Below are 19761 nucleotides of genomic sequence, written 5' to 3' on the forward strand. Positions count from 1 at the left end.
ATTCTGTTGCAGGGAAAAAGACCCTGACCCCTTTTTCCATGTGTTCGGTGTCCTGTACCCATCAGAGAGAGGGAGGAGGGAGGGGGGTGGGGGGGGGGGGGTGAGGTCCAATCAGGGTAAAGAGAAACAGAGCTGAGATTAGAAGATTCAGGTTGATTAGAAAATATGAATACTTTTGGAGAGTAATGGAGGACTGTCATGGATATGAGGATGGAGCACATGTAGGAAAACAGAAACTGATGGGTTTGGTTCACCCAAAACCCCTCAAAAAATATCCCTTAGCCACAGTACGTCTGTGTGTGCTGTGCTAAATCTCAACATTTCAACCCACATACTTTATACTGAATTTGAATTATAAGCCAGCGGGAACGGCTGGAAACCCCACAGTTGCATTTCTCTGCCTACCAAAGCGCACTTTACATCCATGTCTCTCTGTGGGTAACTTTTTTACTATTTGAACATAAAAATGTTATAATTTTATAAATAACATATCCTTTTAAGCTATTGTGAGAAATGATATCACAGTGTGAATTAAGCCAAAAGCTCTCAGCGACTTTTAAACACCGACTACCAAATTCTAATCAGTTCGTGCTTGAACTTCCAAATTTAAAGACAATCCCCGAAAACCTTCAAAAGGTATCATGTCCTTGATTAAGATGAACAAAGTTGTCCATCTTAAGGTATACAAACTTATGGACACATGGATGGGCAGAGAACTGCAGACACCCGCTGCTCTCAGTGGTGTGAAGGGGAAAAAATAGGTGATGTCATGTAACAGATGTTTGTTAAACAGACATACTGTTTTATTTGTTTTCCTGTACAAGGAAGATTAACATCCAGTTCCTGCCTACACCAATGCAGCTGATATAAGTACTGATACTGTACGTTTACTTCCTAAGTTAGAATAGTTCCTATTGATGTACAAGGATAGTTGAAACCTCCAAAGAGGTCAACTTACCTTAAGATGAAGTTCACACGTGGCCAGATGTGATGAGAACTCTTACCTGGATTGTGACAAAACCCATCAGTTTGCAATGTCTGACGAGTAAAAGTGAAAGGAACATGTATCAAGGTTGAAAAGAAATCATCCTGAAATACTGTATCAACTAATGGAAATGAAGGAAAATAAAAAAAAAAGGTTGGGTAAAAGACAAGAAAGGGTTCCACATTAAAAAAAAAGTAAGTAAAAGGATTTTGATGCAGTAAGTGAGGCTGGTCTGTGAGGCTCTTATAGGCTTCATGTTTTGTGCAATAAAGAAGCTGATACAGAAGTGCTGTATTCAGCAACAGTTAATATTACAGTTCCTTATATATTAGACAAATTGTTGCACTGTAATGTTAAAAAAAAGGAAATCAAATGAGCTGCTTTGTTCAGACTGTTTAGATTTGTGATTGAGTCGCAGAGGAAGCCTTTGCTCATTTCACTGATTATTCCTGAGTATTAGTTCTTTATGTTCACTGCCTCAAAATTCTGCGCGCTGCACCGAAAATGTGAGCGCTCGAGTGAAGGACGAAATGTAACTTTTAAAACGTCGACCCTCAGCTCTCGAATCCGAGGCAGAGAAAACAAACGACAGTGTTTGAATTTTTATCTCTATATGCAAAACGTCTGAAATTATTTTTTAGCTGTTATAAATAGATGAAACGGACTCTTTGCATTGGGATTTTAGCACAACTGTGAAATTCAAATGGATTTTACACATGGATATTCCCACACTCGGTCACTAGAGAGTGCAAAAAATCCACCTTTTGCACTATAAACACGTATTTGGTATCTAGCCAATGGAGCGCTCTTGCAGTTTACATGTGAAGGAAGCGCCGGGCGAACTGTGTTCTCAGAAATGTTTACATTTGATGTCAGGGTTTGTTTAAAACACTGTATGGAGTTGATATTGTGAGACGAAAGCTGAATGTTTTAAGGGCTCCTGGAATCTTAAATATCACTTCTTTGTATGTCTCTCTGGTGGGATTTGTGTGCGTGTGTGTGCGTGTCAAGATAATCTTGGGTCACAAATGTCATTTAAACCATATGAATTAATAAACATCCACAGCTGTCTTGTCTGATTAATGTCTCTGCCTCTTGCCTCCTGCTACGGATGATAAATCCTGCATTTCCTGTGTGTGTGCAGGTATTCTGTGTGCACAGTACTGACTATAAACTGACTATGCCTACAGGCACATCCCCCTGTTGATCGTATTGTTGTCAGCACTTGGCCATGGTGGCGATAACTCCCTCCACGCCCTTTCTGCTTTCACTACTTATCTTCTTGTTCCACTGCAGAGGCCAGAAAGCAGGCGCTGCTGATAACCTGCAGCAGCAAGACAACAAACAAAGCACTCAGTTGACTGCTGGGTAACAAATGTTTCATACAGGAAGGAGCAGCAGTTGACCAGGTCTTATTTTTTTCTTAATAATATCAGAAGATGGCGCTAAGCAAAGTCAGGACTTTTGGTTTTAACATTAACCCATGTTTTCTGTACGAGCAGCAGAGTTAAACAAAAGAAAAGTCCCATTACACTGAAACTAGTGTTGAGCTGTGTTAAACGTTCAGCTCTGTGCGCATTTTAATATTGAAAGCTTGTTGCAGTTCAGTATTCAGAAGCATGATATGGAAACCTGAACCCACAGTACAGTAAAAAAAAAAAAAAGATATGATAAATCAGGAGTGTCAAACATAAGGCCCGGGTGTTCAAATCAGCCCGGCAAACACTCCAATGTCTCCCACTGGACAGCTTTAGAAAATCTGAAGGATATATTTTGAGTATATTTCAAACTTTTTACTGTATTTTAAGTCAGCTTTTCTGATTAATACAGACTTCACCCACCATCCATACCACACAAAAGTACAAGTACATTTTCTGGTAATTAATGAAAACTTTATAATCTAAATATTTAATTACAGGGCAGTCAGAGCGATGAACTTTACACATGTATCATTTAATCGCTCTGGCCCAGCCCACAATGTAGAATGAGTTTGAAACCACTATCATAAAACCTTAAAAGAAAATGACTTGGATATTTATAAAGCCCGGGGAGTTCAATGAATACTTCATAAATACTTTTTTAGTTTAGTTTGTCATGTAACATCTTTATATAACATAGTGTTTTGGGGGGAAGATGACACACTTTTATTCAAATGTTCTTTCACGTGTGTTAAAACACATCTAAACTGACAAACCTTGCTGGGAGTAGAGTCTACTGACTTATTCTGCAGTCTGTCGAAGTTTCATTGTTTTTAGTTGTTCTCAAACTGTGGGACTGTGTGACTATGCCCCACTAACTGGGCATAGAGCCACTCGACAACCTCAAAAAATGAGGTAACGGCCAAAGTGTTACCAGTCTATGAACTATATGGGGCTGTTTCAGAAGCTAGATTATCTTAATGGGTCACAGGTCACATATGAGTGCAGTAAATTTAAATGGGGCCATGATTATCAGTGTACAGCATCCCCGCTTCTTTTAACAACAGTTTTCCTCTTTGCCTCAGATCTTTGGCCCAGTGTTTCCCTGCCTTCTTCTTTGCATCACAGAGCTATTACCTGCATTTGTGGGTGTCTGAGGAACCAAAGATCTTTTCTCATCATCTACAGTATATAATAACATCAAAACATGGAAAAATCTCTGTGTGGAAGGGACAAACCAGAAAATCGATATTTGATGATGATGTTGATGATGAGATATTCAGAGCCTTTGCAATTTTATGCTGAGGACCATTATTCTGAAATTGTTCCACCATTTCAAATTGAGTCACCCCTGCCCTGTCCCAACCTGTTTGGAACTGGCATTTTTTTTAGTATATTTTCAAAACGTTCAAAAGAGATGATGAACATAAGAAAAATCTGTGTAGTTTTAACATTATGTGTCAGTTTGACCACATTCACTGACTTTACTATGGCTACATATAAATAAAAAAGTTAATAGCAAAGCTTTAAAAGTCCTTGTAAGGACAAAACTATAGCACTTTCATTGTTAGAAACCAAGAGACTTGACTGTCTATATATTTAACTTTTTTAATATATTTAACTTGGATTTGCAGTTAACTGATGAGTTTTTATAACTGATTCCCATGGACTGAATTTGAGCTTCTGTCGGCTGACTGACAAGAAGCGATTCCTCATGTTTCAAAGTGGGTTTTTTTTAAATAAGGAATATATTTACTCATACAGTAAACAGACTGTAGTCAACAGCATTTATGAAGGTGTTATAAAATACACAACTGACATATCTGGCAAGTGTCTTTATGACTCTGCGTCATGGCACTTTCATAATAATCATTACAGCAATTTTTGCCCACTTAAGATATCTTTATGGAACTGTGATGTTGTATTTGTTGCACTTTCTGCTGCCCTCTTGGCCACATCTATCTTGAAAAATACAATTTTTAATGCTGCTGATACACTAAGGATATATAAAAGTCACCTGAGCAAAAATGGATTGCAACGTGTACCTTGTGACATCGATGTTCTTTCAGGCTCAAAATGACTTGATATCATTCGTGAGAGATATGTTTGACAGATTATAGCCCAGCAAGCCATGTACAAGAGTTGTGTTGCGCTAAAAATATCTACCCCTAATTAAACGAAATGATTTTATTGGCCTACAATCTGTGATAGATGCTTACAAAACAAATGAGTTTTAAAACACAGTTTATTTAACAGTGCGTGCGCAGAAATTACACATGAGAAAACAAACAAACAAAAACCCACACAGAAAAATCGGAAATCCCTTTTTGGCACCCCTAGTACGCATGCTTTACATGACGCTAAAGTTAGGGTTCATGTACTCATGTAACCACATACGTGAAGTATCTATAACAATGTGACCGCTGTTTCACCTTTTTTCTTGACAAATAACTTTGGAAGGTTAAAAAACATATCAGTCTTACATTATTTTATATCTTACATACCTTATTTTGAAACCACACAGCAATTTCCGGAAATGTTGCTATTTGCGCACACGCACACGCACGCAGGGTCGCTGAAAGTTTGCGCCCTTGCACCGCCTTGTTATTTTAAGCTCGCTAACATTTCATCAATGATTCACTCTGTGGAGTCCTGCCCACGTCCCCTCATGACATGTGAAAAGCAGATGCGCTGACCTGAGATCAGCCTCAAGCTGCCACTGTGACTGCGCTCTGTTTGGAGTCCTGTCAGTGTGAAGCGCGCAGAGCACGGATCACCTCATCCTTCACACAGGTGAGCTGATCATTTCTGACCTATTCTGCGTGATTTATTCCTCGGGTCATTTTCTATATCCGGGGTAATAATAACAGGTGCACAGATAGTGTGGAGCGTCACTGTGGTGCTCATCATTATTGCACAGGTCTGCTTGTAAAACTTGCTAACAACCTCAGCCTGCTGGATATTTAGACACGTCCATATGTGATCTGTGTGATCGATCAGGGTTACTGATGATACTGTACTGATAGCCCCGTTAGGAAGTCTCTACATGTTGTCTTTAGTCCCAACTCTCACTCAGATCACTGACTTGTAGCTGAGCTTTTCCCTTCTTTAAAGGAAAGTCACAGTTTTCTAAGAAGGCTCTGTAATAGGTTTTTATTCTTGTATGATTCAGTTTTCTATCCAGCTTTTAGTTTTGCGAACACGAGTCTTTCTGTGAGTTAGTTTCTGGTTTGCTCTGAGGATTAATCTCTGAACAGAGTTGTAGTTTTGCTGAGTGTAGCTTTAGTGGCAGATTAAGAGGTTATCATAACTGTCAATGTGCATCATTTTAACCTCCTGTCACGTCCTTACCAAATGTGTCATTATTAAATAATGCATTAAGTTCGCTGTTATAGCCAAACTGCAGTCTATTTATTCACTTTTTTTGGGTTACATTTAAATGAACAATAGAGTGCTTTCTTCATATCAATCTTAATGTGGAAACACACTCTTAAAGTTAAAATTTGGCAAACTGGACACTTTTTAACAGCTAAAATTTTGAGCTGGATGTGGATCAGGCCAATTGGAAAACTTTTGGGTCGAACTCCGGCTCGTCCACTCTGCATGTCGAAATGTTCGAGTGCGTTAATGTTAGTAAAAGCACCGTGTGAATGTGTGTGATCAAGTTTAAAGACTTGTGGTAAGAAGCTTTTTTTAGTGCTCAAACTGACTAGAAAGGCATTATGTAAGTGACAGTCTGTGTCTATGAGAGTTCTTCATTAGTTGTAGATTATTTAATGTAGCATAAAATCGTTATTTTTGGGGTGTGAAACTGCACGGATTCGGTTACTAACTGGCCTTAAAATATTATTATATACAAACTACAATAAATGCATCTGCACAAATGTAATGTGACATTCAGCACCTCATTTGCCTATAAATAGATAAACAGGCCTAGGGTTCCTAGGAAAAGCATGACCTCAGATCAATGGGACTTTTGTTTTATGTGTGTGTGTTTAGATGGATGTGCTTGTGTGTGTGTGTGTGTGTGTGAGTGAGAGAGATCTTGGTCATCCCATATGTTTTGACAGATATGAAAAAAGACACAACAATATTTAGCATATAAACATGTTCACCGACACGCTACACGCACACACACACACACACACACACACACACACACACACACACAGGGTCATGTTTCCATCACTTTAGAGGACATCGCACCGACTTTCAATAACTTTCTGAAAACTTGCCATAACCTCTAGTTTACGAAACATAACCCTCACCCTAATGTTAAGAGTAAAATTTACAGATTTTATTTTTGCGTCTCCTAACGCTGTAAAAATGTGTTCCCTTCATAACATTAGTAATGCAAGCACACACACAGACACACACTACACAAACACGAGGCCCATCACAGTCTTTCTGTTGTTCCAGCATCCTCTTCAGTACAAACCAGAACTACCAGCTCCTCTTGATCCTCAGGCTGTTGTCACATGAGGTGAGTTAACACCTGCGCAGGTTACGGAGGTTAGATGACCACGTTCCTCCGAGTCAGAGCAGATGAGTAGATTTTTTTTTACCTATAAATATTGAATATGTTTTACCCCTACAAAAGCTGCTGAGCCCACTGAATGTGAATATTTCTCCTCTCCTAGCAGGTCTGTCAAACACTGATGGGAGTGGAGTATAGTAACCATGGCACACTGTAATGTGAGTGTAATTTTATCATGATGCTTTTATTTTACTCTGTTGGGTGAAAGGGAAACGCGCCTGCAGTCCAGTCCTGCTTTGTTTAGCAGATGTCTAATGAGTGAACTGATATCGACATCTGGAGTGTCTTTGGCTTTCATGTCGCGTCGTATTTGATCAGGTCACACTGAATCAATATTTTAGAGATTCAGCACATGATCTCTAGCAGTGCCATTTGTTTGATGTGATCACTTAGGACGAGACAAATCTATGCATTTGTTGTGTTGCTCTTAACCTTTGATGGGTTTCCCTGTTTAAATGAGGCAAACCTCACGTATGTCTTTTCCTCTGGTTCTGGATTTTTAATTTCCAGAGTAGATTTTCACAAAATCCTAATCCACATAATTTAAACCTGAATAGATCAGACTTGAATAGACTGCTATTTAAAAGAGCGCAAGACCCAAGTGTCAATCTTCCTCTTTACTATAACTTTCGGCTGCTCCCTTTACCGCAGTCTCACCCCATCCCTAGCATTCTCCCCTGTCTCACCAACCCTCTGCATATCCTTCCTCAATGCATGCATGAGCCTCCTCTGTGGTCTTCCTCTTTTCCTCCTGCTCATCAGCTCCACTTAATCCTTAATCTGATATACCCACTATCCCTCCTATGCACATGTCCAGAGTCAGCCTTGCCTCTCTAACTTTGTTTTCACACCACTGAACCTGAGCTTTCCTTCTGATCTACTCATTGTTAATTCTGTCCAGGAGTCCACAAGCCACAGTACTCCCAGTGCTGGTCCCAAGCCTGGGTAACTGGGGAGTGTTGCATCAGGAAGGGCATGAAATCTTGACCAGATCAAACATACGGCTTACAGAGAATTATATTTTCTCTTCTTTACTAAATGGTGGTGCATAATGTTGAACATATCTTGGTCCTTTTACATTTTTCTGGTATTTCAGTGTTCATATACAAAATCATCAAAAAGACCTGAAAATTGTAGTGTCTGGGCTTAAGATCAGCTCCGTTACGAGTCTGATCCTAATGCTTTGGATGTAGTTCTGTCTGACCATTTTTGTGTCTTCTTTGATGGTCACCCCAGTCCACCAAGCCACATTCAAAACTATTAGAAAGAGGAATTTCAATGAAAACACTAGTACTTTATTTATGCAAACCATTGGTATGATGTAATAGTGCAATAGCAGAGTCTGTGGATGACCAGCTCAAGCAGTAACTCTAACATTCTCAGGGTTCTTGACAACATTGCACCTGTCAAGGTTAACACTGTTTCTGGTAAACAGAAAGCACTGTGGAAAAATGTTATAATGGTAGCAGATCAAAAGAGAAACTACAAGAAAACTGAGCAGAAGCAGTCTTCAGACTGACAATGACATTTTTAATCAGTGTCTGTATCTACATCTTTGAGTTAATCCTACTTTACTAACATTATTAATGAAAACACCTGAAATACTCAGACTCTGTTTGCTGCTGTAGACAAACTAACAAGCCCTCCAGCACTGCCACTTCAAGAGTTTGTCTCAACCAAAAAGTGCAATAAGTTTTTTCAAGAACAAAATTCATACCAGAGAAAATATGTATTATACTCAATAATTAGCAGTAATTTAACGATGTCTGGCAGCACAGTGGTTAGCACTGTTGCCTCACTGCAAGAAGGACTATGGGTTTGAATCCAGCATCTCTGTGTGGAGTGTTGCACGTTCTCCTTGTGTCTGTGTGGGTTCTCTTCAATTACTCCAGCTTCCTCCCACAGTCCAAAGACATGCTTTGAGTGGGGGTTAGGTTAAGTGGTAAAAAATCTACCCGTAGGTGTGAATATGAGTGTGAGCGGTCGTCTATCTCTCTGTGTTAGCCCTGCGACAGACTAGCAACCTGTCGAGGGTGTACCCCGCCTCTCAACCTGAGTTGGATAAGCGGAAGAATTTGGATGGATTACAAAACTTTTTTTGTAATAACTGCTCTCTAGATACATCCCACAAGTTTTCTTAAAATACGTTTGAGCAGCTTTGCTCCTGAGCTCCTGAAAATTGTAAATTGCCCACACCTATTTTCGGCTCCCTGAACTGGCTTCCAGTAACATATAGAACTGAATTACAAGTATTACTGGTTGTTAATAAATCATTAAAAGGCTTGGGGCCCTAAATACATATCTGAGATGTTTAATGGATACAAACCCAGTAGATCCGGTCAGCTAGTGCACTGCACAGATCTTAAACTAAGCAGGATGAGCATTAAGCACCATAGCAGCTAAATGCACAGCTGCTATGGTGCTTAATGCCACAACCAGCTAGCCCCTTTATTCATGATTGCTTTTAACCAGCAGGTAGCTGTGCCAACATTGTGTTTGCTGTTTTTATTTTTAATATTACTACTGGGATCATTTCTGCCTTTTCTTCTCTTCGTTTCATCTTTTTGGTTTTAATTTGATCTTCTAAAGTTTTTTGAATGGCTCTGGTGTTTCAAAGGTGCTAGACATGACCTTACCTTGTCGAGATTTTACTGCGAACGCCTTAGTTTCTGTATTTTTCATTCGATAATCGAATACATCGTGACATGTATCCTTTTCCTGCTGCTGAAGCCTATTTATAAATCAATTGAATCAATCTTTTTTTTTTTCCAGCTGCGGACACCACCTTCCTCTCCTCAAGATGATGTTAACCTGGGACCTTCAGCAAACCCAAAGTCAGTAACTCACTAACCAGCATGTAGCTCCACCTCCCCATTAACTTTCTTAATGTCAGATCGAAGCACCTCAAACAGAAACTTTAATTATCTACAGTCTGTATTTTATTAAGGAGGTGTTGCTGTATGAGGAGAAACTCTTACCAGCATTATATCCACGATTTATATCCTGTTAGTAATAAAGTATCTCAGAAGTTATTATGTAATTTTAATACATTACCTTCTTGTTTCAGTGCCAGGCCCACTGACTTTGACTTCTTGGCTGTCATTGGCAAAGGGACCTTTGGAAAGGTAACACTGAAACAATTACTTATTTATAGATCCATCTTTCTGCTGTTTAATACATCTCCTGGCTTTTTTTCCTCTCGGTCATTTCCTTGTTCTACCTCCTTCAGTTCACTGAAGGAGGTGCAGCGGCTGCAGCGGCTCCTCGAGTAAATTTTTTCCTTTTTTATTAATAAATAACAAATCCAGTTGAAGGTATTAATGGTATTAATGCAAATGAATAAGGGTTTTACTGTGCTGACCTTGTGAGACAAGTGAGAGGGCGTTAGAAAGAAGGAGAGAGACTACATAGCGTGCGGTTGCTGACATTGCAGCGGGGGTCAGTGAGAGTCTACCTGCTGACTACTGTCTAATCGAAATGTGCTCCTTTCTTCATGAATCATTAACTGTACAATCCACTGAGGCCTCTTTCGGTCTCCTGAGCGTCGTCCAGTGGAACATAATAAATATGGACATTCAACTCCTAAAGATCTTAAAAAATAGGCGTTTTTGTGGCTTCATGTCCACCTCAGGCCTTTTTGCTCTTTGTGTCAACAAACTTATCAGATTTCTCGGTATTATCTGGTTCCACAGACGACATATCTGTGCTGCGTGCGCTACTTTCATGTAATATCCTGAAAGCAGAATGCTGAGATGGTGGTGCAGACTGTTTGCTAAACAAGGCACTAACAAGTGAACCTCCATACAGGTCCTGCTTGCCAAGCATAAAGCCGACAGCAAATTCTACGCTGTCAAAGTCCTGCAGAAGAAAATCATCCTGAAGAAAAAAGAGGTGGGCTCTGCTGTCACTGTGTTAATGTGTTTTAAAGGTCCAGTAATCCGCGTTTAGTTGAAATGCATTTTGGAATTGTGTCAGGATAAGGTGGTGACGATGGAAAATAACTGTCCAAGGGTTCCCTCTGTGATAGTGAGGATCTTTGATAGTTGTTAGAGTTTTTACCTAGCAACAGGGTCTCAGGCTTATCTAATCTACAGCTCTGTACAAAGAACAGATTTTATTGCCTCCAGAAAAAAAAGCCAGGCCAGGTGTTTGTTAGACAGCATAATTGCTGATTAGACAAACTGATTGTTATTACTGACCATGCTCGCTGGCAACCTTCTTCCTCAGTCATCCCTTTTTGTCATAAAGTGACATTAAATGAAATAAAATAATGTAATGAAATAAGCTTTTCATAGTGTGAAAGATAACTTGCACATCACTGTTTTAATTACTTTAAAAAGGGGCTCAAATAATGTTTAATGAGTAATTAAAAAAAAAGTACACATATTTCAACTGATTTCAGTTAGCAGCATGAAAAGAAGTCATTGATGTGCTTCTTTTGGTCCAGAAGCATGTGAGCGCAGTAACTCCAGGGCAAAAAACAATCACATTATTCATGCTTTTTTTTAGTATCTACATCATCACATTGGATTTTAATTTGGACTATCAAAATGTGATTAAAGTGCAAACTCTCGGGTTTTCAAAACCTTTACATTAACTGTTTATGAATTACAGCCATTTTTAAAATAAATTACACAGGATGTGTGTTAAACATGTTTCCTTTATTTTCCTTTTTCTTTGTATTATTTATGCATCATCACTGCAAATATATTCTGTGAATTATAAACAATATTTATTTATGTTCGTACGTGCATTTCAAATTTTATAGTGAAATAAAATGATTTAAGGCCTTTTTGTCAAAAAACATGGAGCAGAAAAGCTCCAGAACTTATTTTTCTCCTTTTCCCTCTTTAGCAAAAGAACATCATGGCAGAGAGAAACGTGCTGCTGAAGAGCCTCAAACACCCGTTTCTGGTTCGGCTTCACTACTCGTTTCAGACTGTAGAGAAGCTCTACTTTGTCCTGGACTATGTAAATGGCGGAGAGGTACATGCGCTAACATACATAAATAAATCGTTTCCACTTACATAGTTCATTAGACTTTGTCAGAAAGTGGCTTGGAGCGTGGTGAATATCAGAGTTTTCAGAGATTTCTTTTTAAAAAAGTACCTGGATCTTTTTTTTAAATAAAAATGTTTTGAGTTGTCTCTTAAATGAGCTGAATTTAACATTAAAGATTGTAGACTGTAGCTTCATGGTTTGTTGGACTGTTTCAATTAAAGGTGCTAAGTTAAAAAGCAATGACATTAGATGCTCTCTGTAATAAATAAGGTCACTGTCAACAAGACCGATGCCTTGCAGCCCGTATAGCGGTCGGATTCCAAAATCTGTTCAGTACACTTATGACACAAACTGTTTCCACTTGTACAGGATATATTAGTAATTTCCTGGGTGACAGGAAGCAATTAGATTTATTTGTTTACTGTAACAAGCATCATCAGTGTACGAAGTACTGCTGTCATCACAAACAATCTACCTCTAGCTTATTTTTGTTCTCTTTTGTGTAACTGCTACAAATTCGCTTTTTTCTTGCTAAAACAGTAAAGATTAGACAAAGTGCAGTACAACAGATGATTTCCACAAGCTTTCAATTCTTGCTAGTTTTATAGTGTTATCATAGTCAGCCTACAGGTACAAGAGTGAACCTTCCCGTCACTGAAACAAAAGCCCACAGATTAGAAAATGTCTTATCTAAAATCTTAACATATTTCCGTCTACTGATCAGATGGTTTTTATTTCACCTATTGTGCAAATTTGTCCACATTTGTAATGATGAAGCCTAAACTGAAACTGGTATGAGACATAGTTGATGTCATGTTGTTGTTTTCCTCTTGTTTGCTGTTGCAGCACTCAAAAAGCAAAGCAAGTCAAAACCTTTTTTATACCGAGCTTTTTCCTGAGACTTTGGAAGTGTCTCATCTCTCAATGCATTGAAAATTTTCAATATAATTTTATTTTCTTCTTTCCGCCCGTCTTTCTCTTTGTGTAGTTGTTCTTCCACTTGCAGAGAGAGCGGTGTTTCTCAGAACCCAGAGCGAGATTCTACACGGCTGAGGTAGCAAGCGCCATCGGCTACCTTCACTCTCTCAACATTGTTTACAGGTTAAAGAGACGCTCGAACGTTTATTGAAACCTATCGTTTATCAAAAATTGAAAATACAAAGTAATAATATGTTTTTGCACTGACGGTCTGATTTGTTCTTGTTCATTGTAGAGATCTGAAGCCAGAAAATATACTTTTAGACTGTCAGGTGAGTCAGGATCAGCCCATTTGCTTTAACACTTTAAAGGGGAAAAAGGCTTTATTTGTGTTTGTCACTCACTGTTTTGTGTGCGCAGGGCCATGTGGTGCTGACAGATTTTGGGCTGTGCAAGGAGGGTGTGGAGCCAGAGGCAACCACCTCGACTTTCTGTGGCACTCCAGAAGTGAGTAAAAAACTTTTTCAGTAAACGTTTACGAAGCATATTTTAAATTCACATTCACTGTCCACTTTATTAGTTACACATTGCTATTGTTGGGCTAGACACCTTTTTCTGCCCTCAGAACTGGCTTAAATCTCCATGGCATGCATTCAACATGGTGCTGGAAACATTACTCACATTGCTTGGTCTTTTTGTATATTTAATTTTTTGGCCTTTTTCAGCTTTATTTGATAGACACAGTGAAGAAAAGACAGGAAAGCAGAGGCACAGAAAGAGGGGGGGGGGGGGGGGCATGCGGCAAAGGGCCGCGGGTCGGACAAGGGCCAGTCGCTCTCAGCCGCATGGCTGTGATGTGGTCGCCTGCTCAACACACTGAGCTAAACCTGCACCCTGACTTTGGTCTTTATTGACATGACTTGATCACATAGCTGCTGCTGATCTGTCGGCTGCACATCCATGATCCATGAATCTTCTTGTTCCACCACATCCCAAAAGCGCTCTACTGGTCTGAGATCTGGTGTCTGTGGAGGCCATTTGAATAGAGTGAACTCATTGTCATGTTCAAGAAACCAGTTTGAGATTATTTGGACTCTGACACATGCCTCACTATTTTGTTGGAAGCAGCCATCAGAAGATGACTACACACGTGGTCATAAAGGGATGGACATGGTGGGCAGCAATCCTCAGGCAGGCTGTGCTATTTAAACGACGCTCAGTTGCTACTAAGGTGTGCAAGGTGTGCCAGTAAAATATCCCCCACACCATTATACCACCAACAGCCTGAACCACTGATACAAGGCAGGATGGATTCATGTTTTCATGTTGTTTACAATCCAAATCAATTTGTCGCAAAAAAAAAAAAGGTTTTTCTGTGTAGGCTCAGTTTTACTAACAGGAGCAGGACCTGGTGGGTGTGGTCTTCTGCTACTGTAACCCATCAGCTTGAATGTGTTGTGTGTTCAGAGATGCTCTTTTGCGTAATTTGCTCGTAACAAGCGGTTATTGGACTCACCGTAGCCTTCCTCTGACCTCCAGCATCAACACAGCATTTTCACCCAGAGAGCTGCAGCTCATTGGATGTTTTGCATGAAAATCCCAGCAGATCAGCAGTTTCTGAAAGATCAGCCTGTCTGGCACCAACAACCATGTCAAGCCATTTAAATCACCTTTCTTCCCCATTCTGGTGCTCTGTTTGAATGTGAGCAGATCATGTGGACCATATCTACATGCCTAAAGGCAAAGAGTTACTGGTGGGCTGATAAGATCTTTGCATTAGCAAACAGTTGAACAGGTGGACCAGATAAAGAAGATTGCATTATATAAACACAAGCATGCAGACTATGGGTGAACAATAGTTTGTAGGAAGCAAATGTTCCCTGATAACCCAAAGTTTGGATCGTTTCATTTTTTTTTCTCTATCATGTGTCTAAAGTATTTGGCGCCAGAGATTCTTCGTAAGGAACCGTATGACAGGACAGTGGACTGGTGGTGCCTGGGAGCCGTGCTGTATGAGATGCTCTTCAGTCTGGTATGCGTATTTGTTTAGGGTTTATGGATTATGAGTTTTGGCAGTACTGTACTGTTGTTAATTTTTTACCAAGAAGTAGTCTTCCGCAAAAGTAAGACACATTATTTTGGTGGTACTCACAGAAAAAAGTAGTTAAAGGTTAAAACCATCCTCCTATATGTGGATCCAAATTTGACCTCAGTTTTTAGTAGACCTTGTCGTAAATGGTCAAAGAAAGGTTTTGGACAAGGTGTGTTTTGTTAAACATCTTAAAGACACAGACTGATTGAATTTTGAGTTACATTTTATGAGGAATTCTTTTCCCTTTGTCATTTACTGGGCACGCAGCCATGATGACTTCCTGGTAGAAACTGCTAACATTTTTTCTCTCGTTTCCCTTAAAAAGAAACTTGATATGTTACATATGAATGATATTTATTGCATCCCTTCTTTTCAGCCTCCTTTCTACAGCCGTGATATTGGTGAAATGTACGATGGGATCCTTCACAAGCCGCTGATGCTGCCTCCGGGAAAGTCTGAGGCCGCCTGCTCTCTGCTGATGGGTCTTCTCCAGAAAGACCAGCACAGACGCCTGGGAGTCATCGCAGACTTTGTAAGTCTTTCGGTCTTTGCTCCATATTAAAACAGATGCTTTCCCAGACAGGATATAAGCCTAGTCTTAGAATAGGGATAACTGCAATAAATGTTGGCGCAAATAAAAGCTGGGTGTAGTCTTTATTTAAGAGTTTTGGATTTCTTTTAAAGAGAGCTCCACACCCAAGCCCTCTGATAACATTTACCTTGCATGTAGCAGCTATTGGCTTTGTTCTACATGATTCACTATATGTGTGATTTTGTTTTTATGAAAGGCATGAAAAAGTTAAGCATGTGAAGTTTTTTCTTTCTTTTATTTATAGTTAGAAATAAAGAACCACACTTTTTTCACTTCGATCAACTGGGACGACCTTTACCACAAGAGAATCACCCCTCCTTACAACCCTAATGTGGTGAGTTGCTGCTCCGCCTGCTCGTGTCTTTTCTGTGTGCCTGCCTCGTCATATGTGACTTTATTAACCACTTATCTCCACCTTAGCTGGTGTTCTGTTTTCTTTCCACTCACCACAAATGTTTCAGAGCGATCAGCCAGTAAAACCCTCTCAGATCTGTCCCTGAATCTCTTTATCCCATCTTATGTTATTATCTAGCTAAAGATTAATGCAAGGAAATCCCTCTGACCTTTTGCACTCTTAGTCATTATGTAGTTGAAACTCTTTTACTTGTTGCAAAGACTGGTGTGGCTTTGCTTCTCAATCACTTTACATATGAAATAGAAACATATTATACTTTATATCTTTAATGAAAATAAGGATCATTTATTGTGCTTCTAGGCTTTTTCAGTATATTGATGTCAACGAGTAAGCTGATCTGAATTTACTCACATGCATCATTTAATCGATTACTATTTAAACTTGGTTTTAACACCAGCTTTCAGAAGTTTCTCTAGATCAGTGTTCACTAGTTAGACTTAAGTTAGACAAATGGGCCTGTGCATCGCTGTATATTAGTTTTACATTTAGGACACCTTGTCATGCATTGTATATAATGCATATAATAGCAGTCATCCTTATTTACGCTTAAAATTGTTTCATCTTTCAGAGGGGCCCAGCTGACACTCAACATATTGATCCTGAGTTCACCAGAGAAATGGTTCCTAACTCAGTGAGTCAGACCCCAGAGTTCAATCCCAGCACCAGCTCCAGCAACGCCTTTAATGGGTTCTCCTTTGTCGGCACCGAGGACAGCTTTCTGTGACATCCGGACAGATGAATCGCAGCTAACTGTTTAAATGATTTTTTAGCGCAGAAATCTTGTTCATTGTTATTAAAAGTTTTCTCACAAAGATAAGTGTTCCTCATGTAACACAGCAGGAATCCCACATGACATCGGTCATGTTTGACCGCTGCAGTGAAGCGAGTATGTAGCAGAAAGGGCAAGTCTGCAATGCAGACACTGTTCGAAATAAGTTCAAGTTCGAAATATGTAAAACGTCTTGTTTGGGGGGGTCCCGTGTTTAGGATATACACAAACAAGTTATGCAGTTGGAGTGTCCTTAAAATGTAACAAGAAGTGCCTTTATTTCAGTTATTTGTAGAGAAATGAAGAACACATGAGTCCGGATAAAGACAAAACTTCTTTTTCTTTGTATTTTTTTAAAGGCTTTAGCATATTGTACCTGCACAAAACACCATCTTTGTGTGTCTATATCAAGACTTAGCATTGTTGCTCACTGATCCTGTTTTTATAGAAAGTAGATCCTGATGAACATGTTTTTTTAAATTTAGCAACGGATAATAATCATGGAGTCCAGCACTGAGTTAAAACAGGGAATAATAAAAAAAAGAAAGGAAAAAATACTACAAGAAGAAATTCATATATTTTTTAAAAAAAAACGTTCTTACTCTTAACAGGTTAGATAGTAACAATTCTAGTGCAGTGTTTTGCTTTTTAACATCAGTTATCAGTGCACACTTGGCATGTTTTCCATCCATCCATCCATCCATCCATCCATCCATCGTCATCCGCTTTGTCCGGGGTCGGGTCGCGGGGGCAGCAGCCTAAGCAAAGGCATGTTTTCTTCATTTGTTTTTATCTTTTTGTCACACGGTGCTACTGATGATTCTATGCAGCATGTTTCTCCTTAAAGACCAAAAAAAGGATTAAAAAAAATCTTTGACCAAAGAAGGAGAAAAAAATGTTGAAAAGTAATACGAGCCATGCTATTCGCAGTGATAAAACAGTGAAGGTGGCATAGCTGGGTGCGAAACACTGGCTACTAGTTATTGCAGCGGTGATCATAGCTGCAAATGTACTAAATGTCCACACTGATTTGCTAATGATGCACTGATGCAGTACCTTTGACTAACTTCAGTCAGTCAGTCAGCTATGGCTCTGTGTGCACGATATAGTCGTTTATTATGAGGATTATACAGTAGTCATGATCAAAGTATTCATTTGTTCTTTTGTCTGTAGATATAAGTTTAGCTTCACTGGTTTATATAACAGGTTAAAAAAGTTGCCATGTCTTTGTGGAAATACGGTGTCGAGTACTGTAAATATACAGCAGCAGCTTTGCAGCAGGATTATTACAGTACTACTGTGATTATATCAGTGTAAACTGTGAAGTGCCTCTCTGACTTGGCTGTGAAGTTGGTGATGGCAGTTGTAGGTGATACAGTTAAAAATGTACAGTCAATAACATGTCCTTGCATTCTGTTTTTATAATTCTATTCATATACGCCTGAAGTCTTGTTTGTGTATGTATTCTGGTTTCTGAACATAGCACGCTGATATTTACCTCCTTAAAAACTTGTTAATCTTGTTCAATATTTCATCTTAACAAATGGTGTATCACATGCTTTACTGTGAAACCAAATACACTCATGTACCCGCATGATTTCTGGAGTGACAGCTGTCATTTTTTCCTCTAAATCTACAAATGGTCTATTGCTCGTAGGGGTCAAATTCTGGTCAGACCTTTAAAGTTGTAAAGCTGTGTGCCGAGCTGCCGCTCACCATCAGATCTTGTAAACACAGGAACTGCTGGGTCACGCTGCCAGCAGCGGCGCCATACGTGACCGAAACCAACATTAGCAAAAATCCACCTATGCGTGTTAATAACTCAAATATTTGCCAAAATATTTACGTGTTCTTTTGCTTGCATCGTTTAACGTGACCGAACTATGTTTTTGATCATTCACTTCAGTCGTCGACCAGCATGTAAAAATGTCAAGCTCTTCCTGGTGGTGACCTGCGACAGGGTTTATCTACTAAAGATTGAATCAGAGGTTAACGTGGGATTGAAGACTTTAAAAAAAGGTCAAAAGTAGAACAGACCTGTATAACAAATGAGGGATTCAGTGGACCAGAGTCTGTGATGCAATCAATCAGCAGTCATGGTCACCCTCCTTTAAAGCAACAGTTTCCTTACTGTAAGACAGTGATAGCTTCTTGTGCTGAATTTATGTTTTGGTGCGACTATGTTTCAACAAAACGTATTCATCCATAAAGAGATCCTAAAGGCAACCTCTAAATCCAGAAGCAGAAAACACACTCAGCAGGTAGTACTGAAGTTTTATACAGAAGACATTATTTTTTTAATAAACAGCTTGGATATGATTTGGAATTTTGCTATTTTTGAAGTCCGAATATAATAATTTCTGATTATCTTTCCATGCAATTAAATTTAAAAGCCCACATCTCTTACGTTTGGGATTGGTAAATACAATATTACTTCTACTTAGACATGAATAAAGACAAAGCACAGGTGAAAGTCATACAGACTGGAAGTTATTGTGCAACACGTTTGAAATGACATGCGCCACCACACAATTGCTTCAAAGTCCTTTTGGCACCACATTTTATTTTATTACATAAACATAACTCTGCTCAACTCGTCATCGATCCAATGATTCTCATTGGTTGATTGTTTTTGCCTGCTTTCTTTTTCAGTTGTGAGAGAGCAGTTATGACAGTGGAAAAACAAACAAACAAACAAACAAACAAACTTGCAGTTGTTGAACTGAGGAGATGCAGATAGATTGGAGACATTTCTCACTTTGCAAAGCAGGAGAAGAAGATGGCTTTTACAGGCCTATAGCTTCTACCTAAGTGGACATGTCAAAATGTTTTCATTGGGAAAAGACAAAAAAATCAGGAAACAAAATTAAATATAGAATAGGATTGTCTCCAGTTCCATCCCTGGGCTTCATAGGTAAAGTAAAGACTCTGCTGTGCTTTCCTATTTCTGGTTATTGCTACTGAGCCACAACGGCACTCAGCTTCCACATGTATTCAAAGTGGGAATGTCCATGACTGTAAAGAGGGAAATGCC

General features: G+C 39.2%; 1 protein-coding gene across 3 annotated transcripts; it reads left to right on the forward strand.

The window, feature by feature from the left end:
- The first annotated feature begins 5133 nt into the window (after positions 1–5133).
- On the forward strand, positions 5134–17043 carry sgk2a (serum/glucocorticoid regulated kinase 2a). Of its 3 annotated transcripts, XM_085345655.1 has the most exons (14): positions 5134–5196; positions 6823–6886; positions 7044–7098; positions 9713–9774; positions 10008–10065; positions 10748–10831; positions 11795–11926; positions 12930–13042; positions 13155–13191; positions 13280–13366; positions 14796–14891; positions 15328–15483; positions 15788–15877; positions 16527–17043. In XM_085345655.1, exons 3-14 carry the CDS (start codon positions 7084–7086, stop codon positions 16680–16682), a joined length of 1086 nt encoding a protein of 361 aa, XP_085201781.1. In that variant the 5' UTR covers positions 5134–5196; positions 6823–6886; positions 7044–7083; the 3' UTR covers positions 16683–17043. The 3 variants fall into 3 exon arrangements, with proteins under 3 accessions (XP_085201781.1, XP_085201782.1, XP_085201783.1); XM_085345656.1 differs by having other exon boundaries at positions 6823–7098; XM_085345657.1 differs by lacking the exon at positions 5134–5196 and having other exon boundaries at positions 6870–6886; positions 7047–7098.
- The last annotated feature ends 2718 nt before the right edge of the window (positions 17044–19761 follow it).

This window comes from Diplotaxodon limnothrissa, linkage group LG20, assembly GCF_057381915.1.
Source record: "Diplotaxodon limnothrissa isolate DT_005_m linkage group LG20, D_limnothrissa_male_GT1.1, whole genome shotgun sequence".
NCBI classification, from domain to species: Eukaryota; Metazoa; Chordata; class Actinopteri; order Cichliformes; family Cichlidae; genus Diplotaxodon; species Diplotaxodon limnothrissa.

Coding starts and splice junctions, on each gene's coding strand:
- sgk2a (XM_085345656.1), top strand. Junction 9,775..10,007: donor GGACCTTCAGCAAACCCAAA/GTCAGTAACTCA, acceptor TTCTTGTTTCAG/TGCCAGGCCCACTGACTTTG. Junction 15,484..15,787: donor TGGGAGTCATCGCAGACTTT/GTAAGTCTTTCG, acceptor TTTTATTTATAG/TTAGAAATAAAGAACCACAC.